General features: G+C 32.0%; 1 protein-coding gene across 1 annotated transcript in view; it reads left to right on the top strand.

Moving 5' to 3' along the window:
* Positions 1-22,625, top strand: part of LOC148311940 (uncharacterized) — a 150,499-nt gene extending 127,874 nt beyond the window's left edge. The window contains exons 6-7 of the mRNA XM_088278242.1: positions 20,774-20,995; positions 21,674-22,625. Coding sequence (XP_088134368.1) covers positions 20,774-20,995; positions 21,674-22,482 — 1,031 coding nt within the window. The 3' untranslated portion in view covers positions 22,483-22,625. The remainder of the gene's footprint in view (positions 1-20,773; positions 20,996-21,673) is intronic.
* The last annotated feature ends 2,687 nt before the right edge of the window (positions 22,626-25,312 follow it).

The raw sequence follows: 25,312 nt of genomic DNA, 5'->3' as shown, positions 1-25,312 counted from the left end.
TTCATGCACTAGGTTTGGTACCAGGACTCCATTGCCAGTAATGCTTGATTTACTGAATGAAGAGTTTCATGGTATTCAAGCCTTTCTTATTAGTGGAAATATCAAGAAGTCGAAGTATGGCCAACGTTAACGTATTTGAATGTACGCTGTACTTGGCTACGTGTTTACTTAGGGTGGGTATTACCATAATATCGCGGGTACTTTACATAACCCAAGGCAAGGTACAGAGGAGGTTTACACCATTATACATACATCAGCTGGTTTGCCAAGGGCCAGGTATTCGAGGCAATATTTGCGAAGGCATCATGATATATGTGTGCTTATGATTCCAGAAACTTTGTATTAAATTACGTAAATTAAACTCATTTCAATCTGATGCTAGACAATGAAACGCATACCACGTTGTTAAAAAAGTTCCAGGAACAATTAACGTGTGGCGCTCTCAGTCACCCGATTTAATTTGGTTTTCTTTTTTTCTTCTTAGGTTGCCACATCTGTCATTGACATTCTATGAAATTTTCTGTTTTATAGCTTGATATTTCGCTCACTCTTTTCAAGAACGTTATAAACCAAAAATCGTCAATTTTCAGGTGTGCATGTTTTCGGAATGCCTATAAAATGTACTATATCCCTGCAAAAGAGGCATATTTTTTTACTTAATATTTGCCGCTACAGGGCAGAAAATGTTGTTTTTGCATTTTGAAGAAAAGGTAGTGTTTAATTATTATTTAAGTATACTTAATATTTTTTTAATGGAAAAAAAACCTTCAGGTTTTACCTAAAAAGATCTGTTGCACAGTAAAAAGTTCAATAAGTGGCTTGATATTTATTTTTAATGCATTGTATTATTTTTTTAAACTTGATAAACGTTCTCCTGAAAAATCAAGTTTTTTGATTTATGGCGTTCTTGAAAGGAGTGAGCAATATGTTGTTCCCTCCTTCTCTTACTGATACCTACATATATTGCACCAGTTGGTTGATGCTTAGTTAGAGCTGTATAATGTCTGTTTTTCTAACTGTGGACTCATCCAAACCTGTTCCTAAAAGGCAGGAAATAAAAAAAGCTTTAGTTTATTATTTCACAAAACATGTAATTAACAGAGATAGGAAAACAATTTGAAGGAATCGTTTGAATGGAATTATGGATTATTAACTGCACAATTATTATCTAGCCCTGAATATAAATAATAATACCAGAAATTCTCGTAGGCTGCTTGTAGTCGCCAAACATCTGTAGACTCTCACGCCTGGAGCTACCCTCATGTACTATTATTTAGTTGTATACAATGCGATGTATCAACTGCCAAATCATTTTACTCTGTATTTTCAATCCATTAGGGTGAAGTCTACATCGAATTGTACATTGAAGGTAGAATAATTATTTTTGAAAACGATTTACCTGGTGCGTTATTTTCAAGTTTTGATAATGGGAAGATGGGGTCTAAAGTAACACGGGTCGAACGTAACAATATGTCTCTTTCCCTGCCTACTAACTGTCTTCGTTGGTTGAACTATATTTACAAGACCTACTTTTTTATTATATTTAAACGGCTAAAAAATATATAAACTAGTATGATAATGTTATTTACGAATAAATTCGCAAATAAAAAATAAAGGAATTCTGACATATTATACAAGTGGAAAATAAATCAATGTAAACTAAACTAAATAACTTTCTGGCACAAAATGAGTAAAATTATTTGGGAAAACTTATGTATATTACATGTAATTTGCTGTATAGATTTTCTTAAATACAAGTGTAATAATTGGCAAAGAATGTATAATCAATTTGGGTAACATTGAACTCCTGCGTGGTATTGAATAAAACCAAAGTATGCTGTTTGTCAATTTTTATCTCCCTGTTAACTGGATTTTTTCCAGCAATAATAATAACCTTATTATCTTATTATCCTACACAACAAAATAGCGCATGTTTTTAAATAAAGGGAACTTTTCATTAATCAAAAATCTAATGTCAGTCGCAGGCTACATGTGTTAAATTTAGTAACCAAGACGATTTTATAACCAGTTTAACTCATTTTTTACAAAGAAAACGAGACCGAATTATTGAAATGTATTGATTGAAAGTGTCTTTATGTTTCTAAACATACATATAAAAAAAAACAAAAAAACAAAAAAGGATTTATAAAGTGGTGTTCAATATTACCCTGAATTATTGGAAAGTGGTAATAAATTACTTTTATCATTTGTAAAAATACATGTATTTTTAGTAGAATTTATCAAATTCCCGATCAAGCTGTAACATGTAAGTATTTTGATCATTGATGTAACAACATAATGTAATTGCAAAGCTTATACAGACAGTGTTCAAAGTGACCCCGATTGAACGTATTGATTTTAATATGAATTATTGAGATCGTAGCACTAGATTCCATCACTCTAAGACTAGACTCTAAGATAATTGTCGAGAATAATTATACCTACCTACATAATAGCCTGAAATGTAGAACACAATTGATTCGCTGTGTACGTATGCTACTGAATCTACCCTCTGAATATTTACATAACATAATACAAGGGATTATTTCCAAGTCTGTGAACATGGATCGGGTTGTGTGTTCTCGGGATAATTAAAAATATGATCATAATCCGATCAATCTCGGTTTAATGAACGCTACATTAAGATATTAATATTGTTCTGAGAGTTGTGTTCCCACCCTAATATAGCTTCGGAAATCCTTAATTAATTCAATATTAAACCATAATTATTATAAATTACGATCTAATAGCGTATCGTAATCAATAATTATTATTTAGAAAATTACTGCTTAAATAATGATAGCAGCAGTTTTTTTTCAGTTTTCATGTTACATACTTGCTTACGAGTATTTGTGTCGGGTTGTAGTCCTGTGGTTAGTGTCGCGAAATCTCGAGTCAGAGTTTCTGGGTTCAAACCCGCTTTACTACAATTTGATATCTATTTTTAATAATGAACCGCTTAGGCTCACAGAATCAGTATAAAATTAAATAATTTTTAAATAATAAAAACACAAATATTTCTCTTTTAAAATCAAACAAAGTATAGAAATTCGAGTATCCTAGCCATTGTTCTCCTTTTCTTATTTAATTTTCCCTCCTCTTGTTTCTTTCCTATACAGCAGTAGCAATCAAGTTGACAATGCGTTGATTCTCTACATTGCCCTATGCACCAACCCGGTTGGAGATTGGGGTTAAAGACAAGGAAGATTATTGTTTATTTTCATTTCACAATTGAACATAAAATATTTTTTTTTTCTTTTCACGCAACTTTCACTTGTTCACCCTTAATTTGCACTTTTAAACTATAGATGTCACCTATGAAAGTTCAATCTGAAAAAAAGCGCGTTGTCACATTCTACATAAGATTGACTACTAAACTTACAGAACTAAAATCACATACCTTAATAACTGCATTGCTAACTTAGAATGATTGAATTGTTAAAAAACACGCCTTTAACATGATAGCGAGTGTTTTAACTTGGAATTTTCACTCATGAACTGCATGAAATTACAAACTTTAAGAATAAAGAGTAAACCCACTCACAAGTAGTTATAAAGCTTTTAAAGTTGGAGCCTTAGTCGGGTCATGATGAGCGGTGTTGCGTAAACCGTAGCTAGATTTCAGAGTCACTTGGATATTAGGTAATTCAATTCAGTGATTTGATTGCCAATCATGGGTAGAATGGTGAGTGTTACACATGGTATAAAGTAATTATTTAAACCAACCCATTACAGGTCAGCCTATAAATACCCAGACTTCTTAATATCCGTATTTCCATCACAACGCACTCCTTAATTTTTTGTTGAGTTATCAATAAAAGCTTTTTGATTACGAATCGGCCTACAAAATAATAAATTGATTTTCCTTGCAGTATTGCGTTTGTTTTTTTTTTTGTATATCATGGATGAAATATTTTTGTTTGTTTTCAAGTTAGGGGATAAGCATTACGGCCTTTTTACGGTTTAGAGCGCCGCTGCACTATGGTTCCAGACGTTCGCTTTAGAGCCATGATCCATATCTTGTATATTTTAAAAGCTAGCTTAGTTTTTTTCTCTATACTAGAGTAGAGAAAAAAAAAGAATTTAGTAAAATTATAATATTAATATTTTCAATATTTAAAACATTTACTTTGTGGTTAGTCATTTTCACTTTTTTTTCTTAAAAAATGTTTATAATGTTAGTTTTTAACCACTCACCGATATTTTCGTCTACTGGTTTCCACTCGCACCCGTATCTTCGTCAGGACAATCACTACACCAGCATGTAAACAATACTACACGTCGCTACCATAACACTATTCTCACACTTACCACTACGCTGAAGTAAAATTACTTGATTTAACTGAAATATGAATTTAATTGAGATACTTGACTTTTCTGAACTAACTTACTTACTAACCATCAAGCCACTTCCACGCAGGGGCAGGCAGATAGAATAGAACGCCACAACAATATGTCTTTGTAAACAATATTCGCCTCTTACATATTTATACATCTCTTCATATATCACGCCGATTATTTCGACTCCTAACCTGTCCACTTTTGAGTATTTGAAATACTTGGTCCTTGGGACGTTGAAGGTTGAAGAGGGGGTAGGTGCTGTTCCTTATTTTTATTTGCTTATTTATTATTATTTTGCATATGTTATTTTTCATATATAATGCATTGAAACATGTGTCACAATAGATTTTAATAAACAGTGGTATTTACCAAGTAAAACTTAAAATTATCTTAAAATTAAAAATGGATCAATTTTACCACAAAGTGACTGCCGAATCAATTAACGATATAATTTTGTAATTCGTATATATCGCGTTTTCCATTTACTCGTACAGCCAGTGTGCGCTTCCACACACACAAACCGTGTGCACAATTTCAATCTGCGCTTACGCCTCCGGGCTGTACCGCAACCTTTTAGGAAAACTGAAATATTTTCACGTCAACAGGGAAAACATTATGTTTGCTACGAAAAATACCCACTCGCTCCCCCCCTCCCCGCGCCCGCCCGTCGAGAGGTGTGTCAAAATCTCTCGAAATACATAAATCACAATTCCTTTAAATAGAGTTCCCGAGAAGCATGGCCTCCGAGATCAAAGAGCCTGCTAGCTTCAAAGCGGCCATCGCAAGGCCGAAAAAATATTATATAAGAAAAACAAATATTCCCGAATAATTTTCCCCCAAAGGAAAACTTTCTCGTTCGGCGCTTTTAAAATTTTCGGGGCGGTTTATAGCCGTGTCAAAAGCATTTCTTTCCTTAACAATTTCGGGTATTTATCATTCGATTATCATTAAATATTTTAAATTGTGGTATAAATAAATTTTCCAATATAATATCGTAAAAACATATATCCTCATGTCAGTCGAAATATGTTGTTCTTCTTTGGTCCTCGGTATGATTGGACTATGCTTCGGATTAAAAACATAAAAAATACAGTTATTTTTCCTTGTTTTAAGATAAAATAGTAGAATTATGAGATTTATCTAAAAAAAAATATCTAAAAAAGTAAATTGCCTTGTTTTGAAAATATCATAAGCCTCATAAATAGAGAAAGATGAATACACAGATACAAATATGAATCCCTTCATACATTTCAAAGTCCTTTGATACATGTATAACATATCGTGATTCAAATGTAAAAAATATATTAATTGTATGTTTTCTTCGTTGTAATGTATATTTGTAGAATGATGAAATTTATTTAAAAAAAACTATTTATCGAAAAAAAGTCAATTACCTTGTTTTTAAAATATCATAGGTCACAGAAATACAGAACGATGAATACACAGATACAGATATGAACCCCTTCATACATTTCAAAGTCCTTTGATAGATAACATTTCGTGATTCAAAAGAAAAAATATATTAATTGTATTTTTTCTGCGTTGTAATGTACCTATATTTGTAGAATGATGAGATTTATTTAAAAAAAACTATTTATGGATAAAAAGTAAATTACCTTGTTTTTAAAGTATCATAGGTCACAGAAATAGAGATACATGAATACACAGATTCAAATGTGAGCCCCTTGATAGATGTATGAGTCCTTTGATAAATGTATGAGCCCCTTTTGATGTGATAATACTTATATTACGTACGTAATAGCACATACGATTTCTACGGAGAGCCGTATTTATGTTCAGTATTCCTCGAGAGATTCTTGATGCATTTTTAAGGGTGGTTTGAGAAGAAAGAATACTTGTGTGTGAGCGTCTTTTGTCCCTCGCATATTTCTCTCTTCCCACAAATCCCCCCATCATCCTCTCGACGGATAGAGTCGTATTTTAACCTCTTTTCGTTCTAGAACGTACTTTGCATGCACTTTGTTCACGAATTGTAAATATATTATCGTCCTTTTAGATGCGGCGGTACATACGGTCGTGCTTTCTGACGTTTTCAAAATACAGCTTGCGTTTTATTACGTTTCTAGAAACACCGATTTGAAAAATGCCGAATTGTATTTGTGAATCATAAATTGAGTCTGATTTTTACCTTTTGTATACTTTGCATATGTCAAACTAAATGTTCGTTTTCATTTTATAATTACTGTATTTTTTCTTTGTTTTATATTCATATCTGAGAGTGATTTTGGCATTGCATTAGATACTGCACTATTATCTTGATCGTATATGTAAGCGTTGCAGCATCGCATTTGAATAGGAATATAGTTCGAGAGGAGTGAGAATTTCGTAAAAAAAGTTAAACACAATACAAGATAAAGAAATCAGAACTGATCATTTATTTTTATACATATCTAGCATTTGTGTACTATTGTCATATTTATAATGAACAGATTTTAATGACTCAATTCGAAAATAATTTTTCATCGTATTTGTATTAAGTAGTGCTGTAAATAATAAAACATGTATAATTAGTCTTAGAATAGGAATCCCTTTTGAAAAATCACATACCTTTCTTATAAACAGAAGGTTATTAATATATTATGAGATGCAAGAAAGGCTTCTTCTTCTTCTTATTATTATTATAGGCCTTGCGGCCTGTTTTTAAGAGGGATTAGCCTCCTGCGACGTCGATTCCCAGCTATCGGCCCATCTCTTTGGTGGTGTGCCCGGGAGTCGTCTACCATGGGGTTGGCCGTACAGTGCGATGTGGGGGAGTCTGGATGGTTCCATTCTCCTCACATGCAAGAAAGTATTAAAAAAAAATATGTTGAGCAAATTACATATGTTTTAAAAATGTGTTCAGATCGCACGTAATTTAACGTATTTTAAAAAGCATTATTAGCAGTATTAACAAAAAATCAGGTTTTTAGCATGTGCAGTTTTATTTGCTGCAGGTACCTATATGACAGGATGCCATACTGCACCGGCTAAATGAGGATAGTCATTATAAAGTGCCTTGAATGTGATGTAAATAATTCATGAGTTGGCACCGTCTGAAACAGCGAGGTACTTCCACTGCCCAAGGAAAACTATCGGAAGTCTTGAAATGCGATATACTCGTGCTACTCCGTGATCGTTATGATAATTGAATGTATTTAGTAACAGATATCAAAGGACAAACGGCTTAATGAAATATTGAGTTTTACTTTTCACCTGCAGATGAAAACATCTGTCCAGTGTTGCCATATAAACAGATTTATCTGTATTGATACAGATTTTAGGCTGCCGTTACAGATGACAGATTTTACTCTTAGGTAGTACTTTTAGTTTTATACAGATTTTTGGAATTCGACATAGTATATAATAAAACAGAATAATGGAAATATGTATAGATTTGAGCATGATTAACATTTGATAATAAGTAGGTGACAATTTGTTTTATATTAGAGTGCGTTATTTATTATTGGGTAGGGTACTATTTTGTCTTGTCATGGAACATTACGCAATTTACGCAGCGTACTACAGGATTCCCCAAAACATGCGACCGAGTGTTCATTTTCATACATGTCGCGTAATACGCAACGTTTTAATCAGTGCTGGCTGGAAGATAATTATTTTATTACTTGTTTGGAAACAAGTGTAAAGGGTGAAGAATATGCATACTGTGAGTTCTGTTTAACAGATCGTGCTATTTGTATCAAAATTTCAAAGCAATGGCAAATAGGCACCTACACAGATTTTGGGTTATTGATTCTTTACAGATTTTACACAGATTTCTAGACTGTTTGATTCAGATTTTTTGGTTTTGTATATGACAACACTGCATCTGTTAGTTGTCGAAACTAGTCGCGCGTAATGAAATAAAACTCATTACGTGGTTATACAAGTCCTTAATTATATAAAAATAATCAACATGTCATTCCACAAAGTTAATGCCGAATCAATAAATAATATAAATATTAACCCTACAACATTTTGAGTATATCCAAATACTTGTTCTCAAATCTGGATTATCTCCAATTAGGAGTTGTTTTTAACGTTATTTTTAGACATCTCGACATAGATGAAGAAGAATTTGAATTACCTCATTCCACCACAGATGTCTCTAGTGAAGTCAAGCACTGTGTTTCGAGTTGGATCAATATATCTAGAAATTTAAAGAATTTGAGTAGTGTGGTTGTCAATCATGGGTAGAATTGGTGAATGTTACAAGTGTGTAAAGTGATCACTTAAACCACCCTATGACGGTCGTTAGACCTGTCAATACCCAGACTTCCATATTCTTCTTCATCTATGTAGGAATGTCAAAAAAATCTTGTAAATATTAACCTGTTTGTGCTTTGAGATTGTAATAATAGTATTTATTACAAAATTTAAACAAAGATGTCTCCTATGAATCTTAAACTGAATGTAAAGTCTTTATTATTATTTTTGTCCGCCTTCGTAGTGACATAATGGTCAGCACACTCGGCTATCATACTGGAGGTCCCGAGTTCGATTCCCAGAGGGGGCCGAATAAGTAAAAGTGATTTTTCACTCTAATATTTATTCAATATTACCCTGGACTGATACCTGAAGCGGGGGCTTGATCACTTTTCATTTATGTGTTAACGATCAAGATAATACTGCAGTTATATTATGCAATGCCTTCTAATAGTAAGTTCTAATAGAATCGTAAATGAAAAGCCTATTGCTAGTAAATACTTTTTTAAAAATTCGAGTCTAGATAATATTATATTTACTTTCGTGTTTTCTCGTTTTTACTTATACAAAATATATAAGTTTGATACCTTTAAATTCTCGTTAATATTTCAGCAGTTAAACTTATTTTATCTTTTTGTAAATGTAGGTAGTTACACGAGAAAACGAAGTCATTTTATGTTCTTTAACTTCCGTATCGTTTAAAATATTCATAAATAAAATATTCATGTTTTGAGAACATAAAAATCCTCTAAGCTGTTTTGGAACGTTTTAAGTAATATGAAAACCGGTTGGCGGATATTTTAAGGATTAGTTTTAAAGCTGTCTTCTTAGTCCGCTGTATTCAAAGATGAAATAACTAAAACCTCCCTCGGATGTTGATCCCAGGTTTAAAACACGAGAAAAGGGCCACAATTTTACGTCTGCGATGGTTTTACAAACCGAGCGTCTGTCTGATTTGTTAATTCACCGTTAACATTAATCCGACCGTTAAAACACGCATTCCGAAAGCGGTAAACTGCGGGATAAATTTGACTGGGCGCGGAACGACTGGCGCTGACATATTCAGCAGCTACCCTTAGGGATTATTTCACGACTCACTTAATTTTATTTTATATATGTTCCGCTATTCACAATTCCTCATCTCCCGAGTTATTCCTTCGCGATAACTTATTCCGAGACTCTCAATAGTTTGTAACGCATATTTTTCATGCGTAATTTTCATGTTATTGGTCGAGGACTTTCGAAGTTAACGCCGGGGTAGTGCCGCCAAAATAAGACAGCTGATGCGATTACAAACTCAGTTTAGGGGAGAGATGATGGCAATTTTCCCTAAAGCTGGTACCTGAAGCAAAAATATGTTTGTTTTCATAAAGGAAATTAACTTATTTTATACATTAAATATTTTTCTGGCGTTTTAACTCGCCTGCAGATGTTTACCGTTGTAAGCTATTAAATAAGGTATTTTATTTTGTTGGATTTTATACATATCGTAGTCGTACAGGAGAAAGTGACCAACTACCAAAACGTAAAATGTTCAGGAGGGCCATTTAAGTCACTTTTGCTTGGCTAGAAAATAAACACCAATGCAGTTTGTCATTTTTAACAAGTCAATATATTATACTTCCAACTTAAAAATCCTTTGGGATTTTTTCAGGGCAATATTAAGCTAGTAAGATATCTAATAGTCAATGATCACGTTTTTGTAAAACAATGCACTTGGTTACTTTCTCCTGTATGACTACGATATAAGCTTTTACAACTTTTTACTGCCTTTAAAGAAGGTGAAAACATTTTCTCACTCCTCTTCTAATGTCCCCTCCTTAAAGTTGTAAATTGGTATAGACCAATTTATAGAAATCGATTACCTTCGTAACAAATTTTGTAGAGAATGTTGATACAATTCAACCCCGAAATTAATCATTTTTGAAATATGATTTTAAGCGCGTTTGGTAAACACTGCCCCGGGAAAAAATAAATTTAAATAACACGATAGTATTTTAATGACTCCCTTTCGTTAATTTATATTCTTGGAAATTTATTCTTCCAGGCGTGTAATTTTCTTTTTATTTATTGAAGTCAATATTTTGTTAACACGCGCTGGGCTCTACTTGGAAATTCTTGAATATTATTATGAATTATGTTTTGAGTGTATTAAAATCTTGGTATAAAAATACTGGATTAAACTCTTCAATGGGTTGTTATTAAGATTTATATTTATGTCTCAACAGAGACGAACAAATTGAGATGGTAATATGGACGTTTATGTATTTAAAAAGCTCATGATCTTTTGATTGTCGTGTTTTGTATCAACATGCATATTATACAAGTATATATTCTATTTAATGGAAACGTTTTACCTTCTCATATAAACCCTTTGTTTGGAGAAATAAAATGTAACAATTCGTCATTGATTGAATTTACTGATATGATATGAATATCATTATAACTCTTTAATTTAAATAGTGATTTGTGCGCAAAATAAAAATTGTTTACTAAACAATACAATATAAAAGCTTTGTATGTATTTATTCACGTTTTTATGTTACCTTTTTTGAATATTAAATAATTCAAACGCAATTCGTCTAGGTGTTTTTAGCGCAATCATCAGGGTATAATTAGCATCCCTTACATATTATTCAGACATGACAGGATCATTTTGTCACACGCTGGTCGCTACCCTTAGATTACAATTTCCGCTCCCTTCTTCGGATCAAAGCTAACACCGAACCCCTAGATACGAAACTAGGGTGGGTCACCAACTATTCGTAGTCCGAAAGTCATAGCTTAAAAGTTGCATTCAGCCCTTAATGGTTATGGGTATATTCACAAGCTGAACTGCTGAAAACTGAAACCTGAAATGGTATTTAATGTTTGGCGCCACGAAGAGTCCTGAAAAGGATCGTACTATGTATGTCACCTAGCGACCCTTTTTGGGGCGTCTACTAACGTTTGCGAATATCGCAATTAGCTGTAGTAGGAGAGTAATCATTTTTAAGTACTCGTAAGCAATATAGGGTTGTTTACGGTTGGGATCATATTCGGGACTTCTGGAGGGAAATATTGTTTTCGTTTAGCAAATTGGATGACAAGACAGACTTAGTTAATGATCTTTTAATGTTTAATTACCCGTAATGTTTTTCTGACTTTAATCATTGTAATTTGCGAACAAGTACTAAAATTTAGCGAAGACATTATAAAGTTTTTGCCATATTATGAATGACTTAGGGCTTTACTTTGAAATTTTCTTGCTGAATTTTCTTATTCAATTTAAGGAATTACCTCTTCATTTTTCGTTTGTTTTTAATTGAGGAGAAAGGGTTTTAATAATCTTATTAAAAGAACAAAACTTTTCTATGAACATAATAAACAGTTTATTTAAGAAAATTGCTATCGTATCGTTTTATTTAAAAATCATTAAAATATTCAAGCTTAGCGTATCAATGTTTGTATATTAATTTATTCACCTTTAACTGAATTAAAGGAGAGCAACAAAATACGGTTTCATTAATAATATATCAAAATTTTATGTAAAGTTAACTTTTTATTATTTGAAAAAGGTTTTTTAAAACATTCTTATAAAATGCAGGAATTTGAAAAACTTTTAAAATAAAAAAATAAACATTTTAAGCGTGTCCAATATTTGACATACTCAAAATTAATTTTGAATGAAAACACTGGTCAAATAAAAAATTAATAAAAATTGAAAGTCATGTTTTCACGCGTTTCCTAGTATGTAAAATAATTCAGCGAGAATTTTATATATATATTTCATGAAGGTCTTTTCTTAATAAAACATACTCAACTCTACCATAGACGGTGCCGAGAACTCATACGTGAAAGAACGTGTCAATTGAAGGACATATACAAGTCCCGAAATCCGAATAGTGTGGTTGTCAATCATGGGTGGAATGGTGAATGTTACATGTGTACAAGGTGATCATTGAAATAAGTAGTAAGCCCTGTAAATACCCAGACTTCCATATTTTTTCTTCATCTATTATATGTAAAGATGTAAATGTTAAAAAATTAACTTAATTTTGAGGTGCTTTATTCACCAATCAACGTCTTTTATTTTCGTGGATAATTTAACGTTACTACTAACATCTTCATTTATTGTGCTTCAATCTAAAATCCAAGTCAAAAGAAACAAAACGTTATTTTTTTATTTGTTAAGCAATTCCGTACATATATTTTAATGTGAGAAAATAACAATGAAACCATGAAAATTTCCATTTAGATAAAATTTCAAAATTCAAATTTCGCAAACGTCTAGAGTTTCACGCTAATATTTGTATTGCTTGAGGTTCTTCGCACATATACAATACAATGTACGCATTGTGTAATATTATATTTAAGTATTTATGAAAGCGTTCCCTTCTACGGTAGCTGTTAAGAGTTGAGTAACTTAAGAGCGTAGATTTAATTATGATTTGGACAACTTTGAAAGCTTTTGTAATAAGCTATTATCGCGAAGCTTTTACCTGGCGATCCTTTTCCAATTTTCTCCGGTAAATATATATATTTTGTTCATGCATATAAAAGTTATATGAAAATAAACTAACTCATATAGCTCACTCCTTTCAAGAACGTCATAAATCAAAAATCGTCAATTTTCAGTTGTTCACGTTTTCGTAATGCCCAGAAAAATTCTATATCCCAGCAAAAGCGGCATATTTTAAACTATTTAAATTATTATTATTTATATTAAAGCGGCATATTTACCCGCTACAGGGCAGAAAGTGTTGTTATCGCATTTTGAAGAAAATGTATTGTTTAATTATTTTTTTAAATGTACTAAATATTTTTCAAATGGAGAAAAAACCTTCAGGTTTTACATAAAAAGATCTGTTGCGCAGTAAAAAGTTCAATAAGTGGCTTGATATTTATTTTTAATACATTGTATTATATTTTTAAACTTTAAAAACGTTCTCCTGAAAAATCAAGTTTTTTGATTTATGACGTTCTTGAAAGGAGTGAGCGATGAGCGAGGATGTATTGTGTCAAATAAAATGTGCACGTTTCTTTTTTTTCTTCTTCTACTTCTTGCATTTTTTTAGAGAACTTCTTGTTATTGTAGTGCCAATTTTAAGTGAAGAGGAAGTAGGCATATTATCATTAAAAGCATAAACTATAAAATTAATAAATACCAAATGATTACATTACTCATGAAATCCGTTTATAGTCGAATCGCATTGTCAACTATTTGAATTCAGTGTATCCTTTGTATTAAATTACGAATATACAGACATTTGATGTATGTATTTAAAAAGTGTAAAACGTATATTTTTATATATTTCAGATACTGTTAAGAGGGGATGAATTGCCAATCATGGGGTTAAACTGGCAGAAAAATTCGTCATATAAATGTGCTTGCTTTCTTCTTATCTATTTGATCATAAAGTAAATATTTTTATATGAAGGCGTAATCGGAAATGTAATCAATAGTTAAAACATATTTTTTTAATTATTTTTTTCTACGCATGGTAGTGAGCATACCGTACGATACTTTCATTTCAACTTGTAAATTACTTTGAGATGAATATTTAATGTATCGTTAGCGTTTTCATGAAACCTAATATTCAGAAAAAAATGTCTTAATATTAAATATTTTCGTCCAGTAAGTTTTTAAATTACAGTTTTTTTTAAACAAATTAAAAAACATGGAAAAGAGTTTTTTGCGTCACTTAAAAAATCTTATTTTTTATATATTTTTTTCTTACTTTCATCGAACCGCCATGCTATGACGTGTTATTTTTTCAGTATTATTAAAAAAGTCATTCGATTACTTTTATTTTATCTTTGATCCAATTTAATATTCCTAGACAATTTCAGGAGTAATGATGAAAAAAAAATATTTATATGTATGGATATATATATATATATATATATATATATATATATATATATATATATATATATATATATATATATATATATATATATATATATATATATATATATATATATATATATATATATATATATATATATATTTATATATATATATATATATATATATATATATATATATATATATATATATATATATATATATATATATATATATATATATATATATATATATATATATATATATTTACATATATATATATATATATATATATATATATATATATATATATATATATATATATATATATATATATATATATATATATATATATATATATATATATATATATATATATATATATATATATATATATATATATATATATATATATATATATATATAAAAGTTCTTTATTAGACACGCGACAGTTGGGGTAACATTACTATTTTTTTTTAATGAATTAAAATCAATTGATATTGCTAAAGTTACAAATCTGATATTCAATAAATATAATCCCATTAAAAAAACTCTCAGTAATATAAAAATGACCGGAAGTTTGACAAAATGTAACATTGTAACCCCGCTCGACATAAGCTTAAACGCGGGTGCGAATTATTTATGACCGCAAAGCAGCGCGAAGCCGATAGCTCGCCACAATGAACGGAGCTGCACACGAAGACCATTAGTCCTGTGCAGTGCACGTTGATAAAACAACCTTTTTCAGTCATTAATCTAATTTATCCCAACTCACAGACCGCAGGCAGTATTAAAAATTATGTTGACACTGCGCCGCGACGCGTGGAGGCGTCGCGTCGGCCGTGACGTAGCATTTTGGCGTTCAATTTATTGGTGCAATCTCCATACAACGTGTTCAAATGATTCTGCATAAATGTGAAAAGAATAAACACATTTGGTTTTATGGATCGTATGTATGCGCTCTAAATTGTATCGCAATGTTTTTTTAATAGTTCGAAATACTTATATGATTATGCTTTTTACAAAAATGTTAGCGATGTTATAAAACCACTCACCGAGATTTTTGCCTACAGGCTCCGAGACGTGCCCGTCTCTTCATTGGGATAATCTTTACAACAGCATGTAAACAATACTACACGTTACTACCATAGCACTATTCACACACTTATGTACTATTACTATTCACTCTTGTATGCAAATGTGAACTGACAAGTACAGTGTCACAAGAATAATGATATGAGGTACAAGTTACAAAATTTTGAGTAGTGTGGCTGTCAATCATAGATAGAATGGTGAATTTTGCAAGGTGTACAAAGTTATCACTTAACCAGCTTATAACAGATTATGAGCCCTGTAAAAAGGTCCCTGAAAGCCTCGACTTTTTCTTCATCTATGTTGAGATTTAAAAAAAATGTTTTTAAAATATTACATCACACTGCATGTGTGTAACTGGGCGCGCATAAAGCGGAGAATATAGATATTGTTGTGTGATTCCTTGTTAGAGTAGTGTTTCTGATACCGTCAATAAATTGATTTCCCATTAGCTAAGGAGTTGGGTAGTATTTACCAGGGGAACAAGTTTTGAGCAGGTGAGGTGCTCTCGTGTTTCACAAACACGGGAATTACTGTAATTAACAAAGTGCAGTGCAATTTCGCTAACTCCTTACCCGTATCCCAGAAACGGGATGACCCCGAACGACCTGGATTTCCCGAGTTTCGGATATTGTCGGTGTTTTGTATTATAAATAATGCAACATATGAATTTGTGCATGAACCTTCATTTCTGACGCAATAGGTTTATTTTGGGCTAAATATACAGCTATAAATAATACTAGCTAGCTAATATAATAATAATAGCTTTAAAGCTATAAATAATCATTTTCAGCTATTTGCATATTTGTATTTATTCCAGTGACGTCTGTTTTACCATGTAATCTCCATTTTCAAAGGGCTTAAGGGTTTAAATTCAACAATGTTCTCATTCTTCAACATTTTCTTCCAGAATCTTAAAACATTCTGAAATTTAACAACTTCAAAAAATACTTTAAAACATACAGCGCTTATTCAATTTTAAAACAATTTAAGGCTTATAAAAAGGCCGACCATTATTCAAATTTTCCTTTTGTTTGTAAATATCTATGTTAACAAAACGAAGGCTTCCACACCTGTATGAAGAGAAAAAAAGCACTGACAGTTTTTAAGACAGATGACGTACGAGTATTCCAATAAACTGCTTGAAGTCTCGATCATTGACAGGGCTTTTATTGGGTGATTTAATGGATCACTTTATTGTTTTTTTTTACAATCATAATTTTTTATTTATTTATTTTAATTATCACTAACAGATAAGTTTGTGCGCTAAGATATCGATACACATATCGATCGTGATAATAAAATATCTCGTTAGCTATCAAGTAAAAAAATACAGGGAAAGTAAAATATTTTATTTAATATTTAGATTTTTGTATTATATTTTATTAATATGTAATTATTTATGTTCTAACTCAAAAATCAAGATATTTTACGATTTTTACACCCCTTGTATTTTATTTATTTATTGGCTTACGAGTATTGCTGTATCCAAAACCATATATCGATGAAACTTTCTACATCTGAAAAACATTTAATGAAATAAAAAAAAACAACAAAAAACATGGCTTCATAGACATTAAAATGATTGCCTAAAGTTAATTGCGTAATATAGTTTTAGCGTCACATACTTAATATGTATTATGTATTTTCATATATACACGCATACGCCTTTGACTCACACATTCTCTTTTGTATGGAACAGAAGTCTCTCTAAATAGTTCCCTTAAAACGATTCGAGATTAATGTATTATCTTGCTTAAATATAAAATACCTTTTATTATTATCATCATGACGTATCATTAAACCTTTGATGTTTTCGCGCAAGAAGTATGATAATCGCGAATCAAGTTATAAAATGAACACATCAAAGCTTATCATTCGATCCACGCCATAGTTTGTTCTTGGCATTTTGTTAAATAAATTAAAAAAAAAACTTTATATAGGATTTTGATACAAGTGTCATTCTATGATTATAATAATATCACAGCCATTAAGAAAATGATTTGAAATAAATGTTTTTCAATAGTATTTCAGAGTTTCAGATTACTCGGGTATGTGTCATCGCATGCTGCAATATGTATGCATATTGTGTCTGCACATTAAGTAGATAATTGCAGGTCGGTATGACTGTAGTTCCAGCTGCGATGCGATCCCCACGGACGACGGATGCACTCAGCCCAGGTCATGTGCCATGGGAAAGTATAGGTCATAGGAAAACACAATCGAGGATGAAAATCCTTTCGCATCCATCTCATGCAAATGTTATTTTGCTACCTAAATTTTGAGATTCCATTTTTTTATCTCAAATAATGCTAAAATTTCCTGCTCTCGAAGGTATGAAATTATTGATTGATTACTAGTATTTTTTCATAATCCTTTCATCGAAAAGTGATCTGTTGACATTTTACCATACAATCTTTTAATGTTAATGCCAAATCTCATGAATATTATGTAATTGTAAAAAAAACTGTGTATTTCGTACACAGGTTCGGTAGGTTTTTATTCTTTTTCTTACCCTTATCGCACTTTATTATGCATAAGGCACTACATGGTGTTGACGCAGTATTATTTTGATTGTTAATAAACACGTAACTTAATAACGCGTAACCATATAGTCACAAATATTTATTGTGATTCTCTGGGAATTTAATTCCTGACCTCTAGAACTGTAGCGAAACGTACTAACCACTACACTACGGAAGCGGTGAAGTGTAGGTATGGGTGGGTTTAGATAGATTAGTCCAAAGTATGAAAGGACTTTTTTATGTCCTTTTTGATATAAAATGACTTTAGTCAGATCGATATATATATATATATATATATATATATATATATATATATATATATATATATATATATATATATATATATATAAATATATATATATATATATATATATATATATATATATATATATATATATATATATATATATATATATATATATATATATATATATATATATATATATATATATATATATATATATATATATATATATATTCAAATTGTAATTTTCGGTGCATCTACTGCATAGCTATCGTCACAAAACTATTTTAATTCTCAAAGACTAAATGAAGTATTATTTGAAGAGTAATCAAAACATTTAATTTTTTACATATTAATTATCAAGTAACGCTTTTCAATCGATATTGTCAATCCTTTCAGATGTTAAAATTGGTATGGCACTTTAGTTCTTTATTGTAAATAATAAGTTATATTTTGATGCAGGGGCCCAAACTAATGCACTGTTACGCTAGGCAGACAGAGAACTGGAATGGTCTTTTCCTGCTTTGAATTAATTTAGAATTGTTTTTTTTTTATTGTTTTTATAATTTTTCAATAACACAAAAAATAATTTGCGTGTCACTCTCGCGCATTAAAAGTGAAACTTTTTGGGTTACAGATTTTGTGAATTCCTCTCTTTGCATTTGTTGGTGGTTTCGCAAAGATTGTTGAAAATTAAACACTTGTATTAGACCACTGATTGAATTTAATTTCACACGACTAGTTTCGAAAACTACAGATGTATTGTGATCACCTGTCGATGATTTAAAAAAAAAACCCTTATCCGCACTCCATGATGCATAGGGCACTGTATAATATAAACGTAGTGTTATCTTGATAGTTAACATACGAAGGAAAGATGATCAGCCCTCCGCTTCAGGCACCAGTCCAGTGTAATATTGAAAAAATATTAGAGTGAAAAATCACTTATATTTATTTGACCTCTCCCCCTTGGGCATCGAACTCAGGACCTCCGATTCGATTCGATAGCCGAGCGTGTTGACCATATGTACTCGCGCGATAACTCAAATACCTCGTACCCCATCGAGAATGCGCGGGGAGCTTGAAAAACTGCGTCTACAATTCATTCTTCTCCATGGCCGGCTACTTGGCCCCAACTAGCTGACCTCTCCTCAATGCATAATGGACTAAATCACCCGTGCACTACACGCTATATTGACACAATGGCACCCGGTTTACGGTAACTGCTAGGGTCGCTAGTCGCAGATCATGAATAGATAAGCACGCTTCTAGGCGGATGCCGACCAGGGACTTCGTTCGGTATCAAACATTTAATTTAATGGCTTCGCCGCTGAGAGGAAAACTTACCTACTGACCTCATCTTCAATCGGGAATTAAAAATTTCTTAAGTACAGCTATTAATTTGTATACACTTATACATACGTATGATCTACCGTTTTCAGGCAACACTAACACAAAAATCTGAAGCCCTTTGCCTTCATGTAATTAATTAGTGATTAAGTTAACGACGTGTCTATCTGATGCAGTGTTCTATGCACTAGACATGGGTGATTGAATTAAAAAACCGAATTTCATAGCGACTTCTTTCAGTCGTCAGTTGATTCTGTTTTTGTGTTCACTTTATCACTTTAATCTAATCACGCCAATCAGTGCGTAAATTTAGTCGCGTATTACGTATTTCTAGCTCCTAATATATTTGATATTTTTACATCAAAAACTTAAGAGGGATAGAAATATAAACCATGAAAATGTAATGAATACCAAATACCCAATCGGGTAGCAAAAAATAACAGTTACCTTATTATTACCTCTATTATGCATCGTTGGGTGCAGGTAGAAGTCAAAGAAAATGTAATAAGCCATTATTATAGAAAGCGGAATAAGTCAATTTTTTCATGTATCGAGATATTGAAGGGGTTATCGTTTAAATGAATTGAAAAAATATTGGTAAATGAGTAAATTGTTTATTTTTTAAACTAGGATTTTGTATGTTATCATTATTCAAATAAGACCTTGCATATAAAAAAAAGAAAATATATATATTAAAGCTTTATAAAAGCTTTCTAAATCCAATCATAGATGCGTTGTGAACTCAGCCACGGAACGTCATGAGATTGATCATATCGTAGTCATAAAAGAGAAAGTGACCAAGTGCATTGTTTTACAAAAACGTGATCATTGACTATTTGATATCTTACTACCTTAATATTGCCCTGAAAAAATCCTAAAGGATTTTAAACTTAGAAGTATAATATATTGACTTGGTAAAAATGACTAACTACATTAATGTTTATTTTATTGCCAAGCAAAAGTGACTTGGCCCTCCTGAACATTTTACGTTTTGGTAGTTGGTCACTTTCTTCTGTACGACTACGATATATGTATGACGTTAATCCACAAGGGCCCATTTTTTTGCCCGTTTATACAGGTACATCGTAGTACGGGCAAATCGTGGAAAGGCTTAATTTTTTTTCCCTTTTTAAATAATAATACCCATTTGTAGAACTGAAAATAATAAAAAATATTTTTTTTTTCCAGAGGCCCGTTCGCACGGCGTCGGCTACTACGCGCTGAGCGGCGACGCGGCGGAGCGCGCGCGCCAGCAGGCCGAGCTGGCGGGCGCGCGCGCCGAGACGGAGCGGGCGCGCGCCGCGGCGGGCGAGGCCAGGCGGAGGCGCGAGGAGGCGCTGCGGGCGCGCGTCAAGGCGGCGCGGGCGAGGCAGCGCGCGCGCGCCGGCCTGCCGCCCGAGGAGGACGAAGGTAGGTCGCTTGCCATTCATTTCAGAATTTGGTTTTTCATGGTAATTTGATAAAAATATATATGGAATTTCAAGCAAAGTATATTGTTTTTACGCATTGTTTTAACTGCGTGATTTTGCAAATATACTTTCTGTGGTGATTCAGGGTTCTAGTCAATCCTTAATTTAAAATATTTGTAATTTTAAACCCATAGGGGATTAAAATAGTAAATATTTTATAAATACAATATTTTATAAACATATAGATGTTTAAATAAAAACCCCTGAATATTAATTACTTTAAACCTCTATTGGTTTGAATCTAAAATCTGACACAAACAACATACATGAGCAACAAAATACGTTAGCAACTTTCAAGCTTTTTAATTTTTTTATTTTGTTTTGTCAGTGATCTACTTAAATTCATTCAATTAGAATTAGTTTTTTTTACTTTTATAAAACCATGGTTCTCAAAAACCATGAAATGTAAAAAACATACATATATCATTATAAATTTGATACTGCCTCCTACCAATCTAATAAAATTGGTAAAGACGAAATTTGGTCATTGGTCAAGTAAATTAAAAAAAAGAATATTCGTTGTTTAAATATATGCAGTTTCACCAAGAGATGTCAGAAAAAGGGGTATTTCCTATGCTTCTGGCTTGTGTAGTAAAACTTTTTATTTATTTTTCCTTAGATCCAAAATCTGTAGTCACTTCAATGCTTCTGGATTTTGTCGAAGAACAAAAGAGGGTTTCCAGTGAAAAAGTAGCGGAGGAAGCGAGAAAGCAACGGGAAGCTAAGGAACTCGAAGCAAAGAAGGAAAGAGAAAAATTCATCAGAGAATGGGATGTTGGTAAGGAGGAACTGCAGCCTCACAACAGACATGTAGAACTAACCCAAGAACAGTGGGTTGATAGGAAGAGAAAGGAAAGACCAAAGGAGTTCGCTCCCCCACAAACAGTAACATCAAGAGGTAGTCATTCTGACAAGTCAAGAGTATTCGACGCCAAAGGATTTTTCTACGACACTGAAGGTGATCAACGTCACACGCAAACCAAAAACCTGACCTGGGACGATGTTCGCAAACCAAATCAGCAAGAAATCCCATCATCCTCGTATTCCGACCAATCGGACAGATCATTATTCTTCACCACAAAACAAAACACAATAGAACAAATAAAAAACAAGTATTTTGATCCTTCAGTCAATGTAGCGACACCCGCTTTCCAACCAAAGCCCATTAGAAACGAATGCAGTGACGAAGAAGATGATGTCGGTGTTAAACCACGAGATTCCCCGACTCGAGATACTCGTAAAAGGGGTGCTGAGATAGAACCACCCTCTACTTATGAATATTTTGGTCCCGCTGAAAAAAAGGGAAGGCCAAAGGATGCACAGAAAATTGATGTAAACGAGGCTTTTGAGAAGGGTGTCAAGTACTTGGAGGAACAAGCTGCAAGCAAAGATAAGAAGAGAGACAGAAGCTTTTTGGATAATATGTAACAGGTGCGTTCTAATACATTATATTCTCATACGATAAGTATAATTTTCCATTCCTTTGGATTGTTTTTACCAGATCGCCAATAGGGATAACGGAGGATAGTGTAGTTGAAACATTTGTTGAATAAAAATATTTTTTCCCTCTGCATTTTATTTTTATTTTTATACTAGCTGTATCCGGCCATGCGATACACAACTAGTAAAACAAAAAAAATATAAAAATACGCACGTATTCGAATGCAATGTTGTGTTAAAATTTCAAAACATATTTTTTTAAATATTTAATAAACCTGTATGTTTATTATTAAAATCCATTATACATGGCACATATTAATTTAACTAACTATACCAATACATATGAGGAGTTGAGGAGGGTGGAGGATGATAGACTGGAATTGCAAAGGAGGTGTTACTCGCTGCAAGCTTGAGATTGAGACCACAGAAGAAGAAGACCTATATTGTTTTTAAGTATCTCTTTCTTTCTTATACATATATATATATATATATATATATATATATATATATATATATATATATATATATATATATATATATATATATATATATATATATATATATATATATATATATTATATATATTTATACACATACAAATATTCCAGTTGAATATTATTTTCAGGCAGGCTTGTGTTTTTCGTTCGATACTTTCGTTGAAAGAAACAGGACAGCGACTATACTTTATTTAAAAAACAATAATAAAGAGTTTCAGTACATCATGAAACTGAAAATCCCTGTGGTCGTATCCGTAATTAAATGGCGCCGAAATTACGCTTTGTGGCTTTTGGTCAAATTCAGAAATGTAATTTTCGTCTAATCACTGCACCATATAGTCCGTAACTGCGGCGATTAACGTCAAACCACGCTTAGAAATTATGTTTTTAAAACTATCCTTTTTGTCTTGTTAATTTTTTTATAATCACAAGGTTTAAAAATCATTTAATATGTAACTGCCGCGATTAACGTCAAACTACGCTTAGAAATTATGTATTTAAATCTATTCGTTTTGTCTTGTTAAATTGTTATTATATTACAAGGTTTAAAAATCATTTAAAAAGTAAACTCTGTAACTGCCGCGATTAACGTGAAACCACGCTTAGAAATTTCGTTTGAAAACCATCCTTTTTTCTTGTTAAATTGTTATAATTACAAGTTTTAAAAATCTTTCAAAAAGTAAACTTTGTCGCGAAGTTTTTTTGCCAAATTTTCCGCCCGCAAAGAAAATCTTCTTTACTTTACAAACATTTTTCCTAACTCTCGTGGAGTTTGCCGTCATTAAAACTCCGCTCGCTATAAATTTGTTTTGTGACGTAAAGTGAATTCTCGCGGGGCATTTTTTCAAACTGTCTCACGTGTTACTGCCGACACTGTATCTCACTCCAGTTTTACGTTTCGATGTACGTACTCGTATTACTGTTACGGCTAGTGCATTCTGTGCATCGATAGTTGGCGCCTGAAAATGGCCTGCCATAGATTCTCCCTTACGTTAATGACTCAAGGGACAAAGGAAAACTTCAACCTCTTTAATGCAAATGTAAATTACGAATTGAAAAAAAGGAGATTTATTGTATGTGAAGTAAATCGAGGGTGCTTTTATGACCCCAATCTTTTCATTATTATCAAAGAAGGGCTTATTTTATTTCCCTTTCTTATTAAACCTCTTGTTCTAAAAAAAATACATACTGAAGTGTAAATTTTACATAATTAGAGTTTTGTCATCGAAATGCTATTGTCCGCCTCCTTAGTATAATGGTCAGCACATTTGGCTACCATGCTGGCAATCTCGAGTTCGATTCCCGGGGGCTTCAAAATAAATCAAAGTGATTGTACTATCTCATATTTATTCAATAGCGCAGGGTGATCACCTTTTATTAATGTATTTAATGATCAAGATAACGCTGCTTATATACGATGCAGTTGCCCTATGCATCCAATGGGGTGCGGATTAGTGTGACAAAAATGCATTATTGCTATTAATGCTATATGATTATTTATATGGCATATAAATTAATGATAGCAATGATAATACATGATAATGACAAAGCATAGCATTATCATTCTATGCTTTGTCATCATCATGTATTATCATTGCATATTAATGCCAAGCCATTATTGCTAAAGCAATATAATTCATTATAGTGGAATTAATAAACGATCTATGATTCTACAACATTTTGAGTGTATCCAAATACTTGTTCACAAAATCTGGATTATCTCCAATTACAGGAGTTATTTTCATATTATTTTTTGATATCTCATCAAAGATGAAGAAGAATATGGAAGTCTGGGCATTTACGGGGCTTACGACCGTCATAGGCTGGTTTGAGTGATCACTTTACACACGTGTAACATTCACCAATTCTACCCATTATGGACAACCACACCACTCAAATTCTTGGAAGTTCTATATATATGAACCAATTTAGAAACCTTGTTCATGAATCACTAGAACTTCACTAGAGACATCTATTGGTGAGATGTAAAGAAGCTTTTTATTGAGCAGAAGATCTATGATTCTATTTCTTGTTTTTTTTTCTTTGTCACTTTATCCTTATTATGTACGGGCTAATACGTTTGGTTAATGCAGTGTAATACTGACCGTTAATTATATCAAAATTAGCGAAGAAATCTGCAAGGATATTATTTATTATTAAGTACGTGAAAATCTGTGAGCAATGATGATGTAAACATTAAAGAATGTGTTAAATTTATAATTTTTTAATGCAATTACTTAAGAGAGAAAAATGTTCTAAAAACCCATTGAATCAGTAATGGATTTTATTATCTTGTTCATAAATTAACTAAAAGCAAGGCC

Source organism: Brachycentrus maculatus, unplaced genomic scaffold (assembly GCF_059751285.1).
Source record: "Brachycentrus maculatus isolate JH-2025_06_01 unplaced genomic scaffold, ASM5975128v1 h1tg000055l, whole genome shotgun sequence".
In the NCBI taxonomy this organism is placed as follows: domain Eukaryota; kingdom Metazoa; phylum Arthropoda; class Insecta; order Trichoptera; family Brachycentridae; genus Brachycentrus; species Brachycentrus maculatus.
This window is presented reverse-complemented; position numbering and strand designations above follow the sequence as displayed.